Consider the following 8,015-nt stretch of genomic DNA (forward strand, 5'->3'; position numbering starts at 1 on the left):
TTGAATTGTTCTGTTAAATGTTACATTAGGGTTTTGATGTGATGTGAATAATAAGGTATTTCAATGTTATAATTTTAGGAACAGCTATTTTGTTTAATTTGGTCAACTTTGGTAAAAATAAAAAAAAGTGGTCTAAATGAGGATGTAAAAAAGTTTTATCAGGGCAAAATGAAAAGAATAATCACATGGTTAAGTGATGAAATTAATGTATTAATTTTGCTTTGCAAGAAAGGCATTATATGCTAGATTGGTAGACTGTACTGTCATCCAAAGCACACTTTTTGGTTATATAAAATATAGGGGCATGCCCAAAGGCTTGGTCCTGTGTGTGTGTGTGTGTGTGTGTGTGTGTGTGTGTGTGTGTGTGTGTGTGTGTGTGTGTGTGTGTGTGTGTGTGTGTGTGTGTGTGTGTGTGTGTGTGTGTGAACATTAACACAGGCAGCCCAATACAGCGGTGTAATCATTAATCCAAACATTTTCAATAATTTCAAGTAGGTCCCTCCTCATTTCGTTCCGTTTGCTTCCGTTACTAAACGTTTTGCAACAGAATCTACGTAATAAATACACCCCTGATATTTTTCCACGTATTGGTATTTTGTTCAATCAGATCAGCTCTTTCTACAACATTGGGTAAAAGATCAGAATTGGGCTGCCTGTGTAAACGCAGCCAGTGTGTACTTACATAGAAATCATTATATTTCTATGGTGTAGAGTAGACAGTAGCGTGTCCGCGCTCCTTACATGAACGCGCAAACTCACTCCCGTGTATCGATGAAGCTGGTTGAAACATGGCGGACTTCCTGCCGACCCGATCCGTACTAAACCACTACTTCCCCGCTTGCCTGCTTACCAACACCGAGGTGGAACAGCTGAGGAAATCTAAGGCGATTGACAAAAGTATTTCCCGGGACAAAACCTACGTGAAACGACTAGTGAAGATACTTTTACTGGGCGCGGGCGAGAGCGGCAAGTCCACTTTCCTCAAACAGATGAGGATTATCCACGGGCAGGACTTCGACCAGCAAGCTCGAGAAGAGTTCCGGGCAATAATTTACAGCAATGTTATCAAAGGTAACTAGGGAGAAAGTCTACGGGACTATATCTAAAAAAAAAGCTACACTAACATTCTTAACGTTCGTCTTTCGGGCCCGACTGTAACTTGAGTGGTGAAAACTTTTTGGCAAAGTTTCCATTATGTTTATAAGTGGAGCTGCTATCCGAAGGTAGCAGCAGATTAGCTAGCTAACTGTTACTGTATGGGGTTTAGCTTCAGAAATACAAATTCCCCGTTTAGTGGAGGAACGCCCGTGTTGATGACTATCGACTAGTGTGGGAGTATCGCCGTTTCTAATGTAAAATTGCCATTTTATCTTATAACTGGCTAACTAAATCAGATATACTTGAGAAAATATGACTTCCTGCTGCCAGCTCTAAAATTCAACTCCTCTAACGTTATTCTTTGAGGGTTTTTTTCAGTGTCGTTTGAACAGTGGTGTAACATGCCTCCAGAGTGACCAAACTATCTAACTGTGGTTTATATCCTCGAACAAAAATACTTATTTTAAATCAGCCTTGTTGCCTTCTGATACTTGTCAGATAGGGTTGTGGGCCACAGACCCCTGTGTGTATTTAACTCTAATCCCTAACTCTCTCCCCTTCAGGTGTGCGTGTGTTGGTGGATGCACGGGAGAAGCTTCAGATCCCCTGGGGTTCCTCTGACAACCAGGTGCACGGAGACAATGTGATGTCATTTGACACACGATCTTCGATGATGGTGCACGGCCAGGTGGAGACGAGCGTGTTCCTCAAGTACCTGCCCTCCATCCAGGCCCTGTGGGCTGACGTTGCCATACAACACGCCTACGACAGACGCAGGGAGTTCCAGCTGGTCAGTACACACACGCATGCACAGATGCACACACACTCATCAGGCCTCTGCAGACTGGCTGAGCTGAAGTAAAAGTGAAACTGAGTAGAGACCAGAGACTTGCGGCTGCTTCCTCCCTTGTCTCTCAATGGCGCTCTCTGCATGTGTGTGAGGTTGGTGTGTGTGTCGGATGCTCAAGCTGCACGTGCGTCAGTCTGTTAGCTGTGCCGACCTCAGCTCTCCTCTATTGACACCTGGTCTTTCCTAACACACACACTAGGGCTGGGAATTGCTAGGGACCTCACGATACAATATTATCAAGATACTTAGGTACTGCTGCGATATGTATTGAGGTTTTATCATGATTCTGTGTATTGCTAATCGGTACTGTAATTTTGTATTGTGTTCGATGTAATGCTCACTCTGTCTGCTGCAGAGGAACAAGGAAGAGCCGTGAGAAAATGAGTTGGGGTCATGGAAATAAATGCTGATAACATTCAGTCAAAGTTTGCGTACACAGATTTGCAGACGTTATCCGCAGGTGCTGTGAAATGCTTGTGTTTCTAGCTCCAACAGTGCAGTAATACCTAGCAATACAAGCAATGCACACATAATCCAAAAAGTAAAAAGAAAGAAATTAAGAAATGTCGGAACTAATCGAATTAGCATCCCAAATAGCACAGGTTGGCTCACCATAACATGGAGAACAAGCTATAGATAGAAAAATACTTAAGTATTGGTGAGCTGTTTGTTGGTGAGATCGAGTATGATTTACGCTGGAATGCTGATCTGCTTACAGGTAGAACACACACTCACTCAAAGCCCCTTTAACCGGCTGCATTCAACACTAACACTGACATAAAAGTGACATAGCAGCAATACAGCAGTGACAGCCAGATTTACAGGATGCCAAGGAGCGATATAAGTCAGTGTCAGGCCTGACATTTCTTGATTTTTAGGGGCAAGGCCATCAACACTCTCCTTGGTCAAATAGCCCTTACACATCCTGGAGGTGTGTTTTGGGTCATTGTTTGATAGTCCCACTAAGGGCAAACCAGATGGGATGGCATATTGCTGCAGAATGCTGTGGTAGCCTTGCTGAATTCTAAATAAATCACTGACAGTGTTACCAGCAAAGCACCATCACACCACCTCCTCCATGCTTCACGGTGGGAACCACACATGCGGAGATCATCCGTTCACCTGCTCTGTGTCTCACAAAGACACTGCGGTTGGAACCAAAAATCTCATATTTGGACTCATTAATGTCCATTGCTCGTGTTTCTTGGGCCAAGCAAGTTTCTTATTATTATTGGTGTCCTTTAGTAGTGTTTTCTTTGCAGCAATTTGACCATGAAGTCTCCTCTGAACAGTTCTGTTCTGTCTGTTTGTTGAACTCTGATGCTTTTATTTGGGCAGCTTCTGAGGTGCAGTTAACTCTAAATAACTAATCCTCTGCAGCAGAGGTAACTTTTTTTTACCTTTCTTTAACTAGGCAAGTCAGTTAAGAACAAATTCTTATGTACAATGATGATCTACCGGGGAACAGTGGGTTAACTGCCTTGTTCAGGGGCAGAACGACTGATGTTTACCTTGTCAGCTCTGGGATTCGATCTAGCAATCTTTTGGTTACTGGCCCAATGCTCTAACCACTAAGCTACCTGCCGCCATAACTCTGGGTCTTCCTTTTCTGTGGCGGTCCTCATGAGTCAGTTTCATCATAGCGCTTGATGGTTTTTGCGACTGCACTTGAAGAAGTTCTTGAAATTTTCCTCATTGACTGGCCTTCATGTCTTAAAGTAATGATGGACTGTCATTTCTCTTTGCTTATTTGATCTCTTCTTGCCATAATATGGACTTGGTCTTTTACCAAATAGGGCTATTTTCTGTATACCACCCCTACCTTATCACGGCACAACGGATTGGTTCAAACGCGTTAAGAAGGAAAGAAATTCCACATTTAACAAGGCAGACCGGTTAATTGAAATGCATTCCAGGTGACTACCTCATGATGCTGATTGAGAGAATGCCAAGTGTGCCAAGCTCTCAAATATAAAAAAATGTTTTGGTTACTACATGATTCCATATGTGTTATTTCATATTTTTGATGTCTTCACTATTATTCTACATTGTAGAATAATAGTAAAAATAAAGAAAAACCCTTGAATGAGTAGGTGTGTCAACTTTTGACTGGTTATTTATATATATGTATATGTATATGTGTATATATATATATATATATATATATATGTATGTATGTATGTATGTATGTATGTATGTATGTATGTATGTATGTATGTATGTATGTATGTATGTATGTATGTATGTATGTATGTATGTATGTATGTATGTATGTATGTATGTATGTATGTATGTATGTATGTATGTATGTATGTATGTATGTATGTATGTATGTATGTATGTATGTATGTATGTATGTATGTATGTATGTATGTATGTATGTATGTATGTATGTATGTATGTATGTATGTATGTATGTATGTATGTATGTATGTATGTATGTATGTATGTATGTATGTATGTATGTATGTATGTATGTATGTATGTGTATATATATATATATATATATATATATATATATATATATATATATATATATGTATGTATATATATGTATGTATATATATATATATATATATATATATATATATATATATATATATATATATATATATATATATATATATGTGTATATATATGTGTATATATATATATATGTATATATATATGTGTGTATATATATATATGTATGTTTTCCCCTAACCCTACCAAATCAAATTTTATTGGTCACATTCACGTTTACCAGATGTTATTGCGGGTGTAGCGAAATGCTTGTAAAGTTGCTTAGGAGCTAGAAGCAGAGCTGCCCTATCTGTCGGCGCCATCTTGCTAAGGGCCACTCCTCCCCTAATTGGAGTAAACAACACTTAGGCTTCTACTTCCATCTTATTCATACTATATCAATTTTACAATAGTTATTTTTGATTTGTTTTTAGTCCCATCCAGCTACTTTCAACCCCTCCCATCTATTTCTGAACATCATCCAGTTTCGATTTGTTTGCCATATATATATTTAAACTCTGCTGTGATGTTTCAAAAAAGTTCTGAACCTTTCTATTCTCATAGTTTCTAAAGATTGTAAATTAAAGAAACATTTTTGCTAAGAGTTATTATATATAATATATATATAATATAGATCAATTTGACTTACTTTTTAAATCGCCCAGCAGTGCTATTTGCAGAGTTGGCTTAAATGTTGCAATTCTTCAGCCATTTCTGAACCTGTGACCAAAAACAAGCTACATTCGTTGAATTTTGTATAATCATTTTAAAGTTAAAAACTCAAGTTTTTATCGGTACATTGAAAATCTCTTCCCAGCTATATGGCACAGCTGTCAATACTTTTTTATTCAACCTTTTTATTTAAATAGGCAAGTCGGTTAAGAACAAATTCTTATTTACAATGACGGCCTACCAAAAGGACAAAACACACACCACGACAAGAGATACACTTTATGACAATGAGGCATGACCATAGGAGTGTAAGGGGTTCCTTTTATATTTATTTATTTACCTTTTATATTTATCCTTTTTGTCAGACACAATGACAGACACAATCCTAGTCATATTAAAAACCCCATGCTAGTTGTTGCATTTTTAGACCTTTCTAAATTTCTAAAGGATATTTTCATCTCGCAATTGCGGTGCGATTTGGAGAGTAGTGTTTTCCCGCTAATAGCATTTTAGAACATTCACGCTTATAGCCTACTGCCGTTTTGCGCATTCCTGCACTCATAATGTGAAGAAATAGCCTAATATTTTAACATTTTAAGCTAAATGTTCTGATGGATTAAATCAATTATGGGGCATTACGATCACACAAGGGGGCATCGACAGCCGGGAAGTCAGTCTGAGATGTAACAATTTGTGTTTATAACTCTCTGTGTGTGGGTGTGTCAGGATTAACGTAAACGTAAACAATTTTTTTAAATAAATGAAAATCTGATCAATAAAACTGCCGCCAGCCAATTGTCCGGGAAAGAAAAAAAATCCCTTTGCTAAATAATGTTTTTTAACCTATTCATTGATTGAAATACCAGTCGATGGAAATGCATTTGACTGGTCATGCTTATCGGTCTATAGGTTAATTTTTGTAGTGCACTGCATATAGAGGCTATGAGCGGAAATCTGTCAGGACAGCGTGAGAGCTCCTGCTGCTGTTGCTACAGCTTCTCAAACAGCTCATTCGTTGGCTGCTGGAGTGAAACGTGATTTTTTTTTATAAGCCCAATCATTGTGTAACAATTCTAAATGCAATTGTGTGTTAAGTTTTGATAGCCACGATTTTAAAAGTGCTAAAAACAACAACAAATTTCAACTGGTAATTAAAGCGTGCTTCCCATTCACCATTCAAGTGGATGTATGCAGGCTTCAGTGCATCACACCACTTTGCAATGAGCTGGAGGCAGTATGCATTTTGGAAACATACAGTATACTTCATTGTTTGAAGCCTGAATGTTTTACGTCATATTATGAGGCATGTCTTACCTTGCTTCAAAGTCAAACCCGACCATAGGAACATGGAGGCAATTATTTTATAAAGACTTCCATATGCCATTGAAACCAGTAGCCTATTTCTCTCATTTGTTTTCAAATAAACTTTCTTTCATTGTCCAGTAGCCAAAGCCGCAATCCATGCTTATTTCTGCATCTTTAGATCTCACCTCTATCTTAATTTCTAACTGATTTTCATCACTGTCCTTGGAAACAGCTGACATGTATAATGCGCTTTTGACAAGTGTTTTCCTGCTAATTGCATTATGGAACCAACATTGCGTATTGCCTAGGGTGCGCTGCCTAGGGTGCATTGCTGCGCTTTATAATGTGGAGAAATAATAGTTTATCAACATTTTAAGCAAAACTTTCTGGTCTATTACATCAGATTCATTGCTTTAAAAAAAAAAGAATCATAGTTCATACAACCTATCGTCCCACAACTGTCCCAGAGTCTGTTTGGAATTGGCTATTTCTTTCTCGCACAGTACCACAAGCTGATGAATAGAATAGGTAAACTTTTCTGCTATGGGCAATAATAGATTGACATAGTGACTAGTGATTTTGCTGTTTGTTACTTGTCTTGGCACAGGAAAAGTAAATAACTTCTAACATCTTCAAAGTGCGCATCGGAATTCGGTAAGGACACATGCCATTGCATCCTCGACTTGCATGTTCTGTTAAGATGAATAGGCCTAGCCATAATCTAAATGTGATTTCTGTCATTCTGAGAACCGTGGGTGGGTGCCCTAATCAGGTTACGCACCCAATGCATATGGGTCCGATAAATTTCTCAATTGTCCATTAAATTAAAATGCTGCCGATCAGATGTTCGACACCACATTTTCCTAACGGGAATTCTGGTGTGTGTGTGTTTACAGTAAGAAGGGAGGCAGGATCTGTTACAGAAAAAAACAAGTCGTGTGCCTAGGTTTCACTTTTGGGTTGTAGCTGAGGCCATCTGTCTAATGATATACTGGTTCCAGTAGCACAGGGCCTGTGTGTATGTTTATCAGTGTGTGTGTATAGTGTAGGCCGTCATTGTAAATAAGAATTTGTTCTCAATTGACTAGTTTAATTTAAAAAATAAAGTATTCTGCCTGTATGGGCAGACACTTGAGCTCTGGTTTGATCAACTCTACATACTCTGTAATCTTAGCCTACCGCACACAGACAGACACAGACAGGTTTTTCAGGCCAGGTGAGTTGTAAAGATAAAAGGCGTTTAGTGTTATTATCGAATGTGTACAGTAAAACACACACACACACACACACACACACACACACAGTTGTGATCTAATCATCACAAAGACACAAGAATAGATAGTTTTTTTTAAATTTACATTTCTGTAGCTTTCAGGGGTAGAGTGAGTACATGCTCTAACACACACACTCAGACTGGAATGTAAGCCAGTCTTTGCTGTGCAGGCTCGTGTTTGGGCACGCCCCACTTACTGAGAAACAACACCAGACCAGGAGGACAGGGTGGAAAACACACCCACACTCCGTTACACATCACACACACATACAGGCACACGAATGCTCACTTCACATGGATGCACTACAGGGGTTG

At 38.9% G+C, this 8,015-nt stretch overlaps 1 protein-coding gene across 1 annotated transcript; it reads left to right on the forward strand.

Annotated features, from left to right (window-relative positions):
• Positions 1–765: 765 nt before the first annotated feature.
• Positions 766–2,484, forward strand: LOC100305179 (Guanine nucleotide-binding protein alpha-13 subunit). Its single transcript, NM_001165083.1, is given in 2 exon segments — positions 766–1,071; positions 1,662–2,484. Coding segments are annotated over 2 exon segments (582 nt in total). The 5' UTR covers positions 766–788; the 3' UTR covers positions 1,961–2,484.
• The last annotated feature ends 5,531 nt before the right edge of the window (positions 2,485–8,015 follow it).

This window comes from Oncorhynchus mykiss, chromosome 20, assembly GCF_057628025.1.
Source record: "Oncorhynchus mykiss isolate SJ-2025 chromosome 20, ASM5762802v1, whole genome shotgun sequence".
NCBI lineage: Eukaryota > Metazoa > Chordata > Actinopteri > Salmoniformes > Salmonidae > Oncorhynchus > Oncorhynchus mykiss.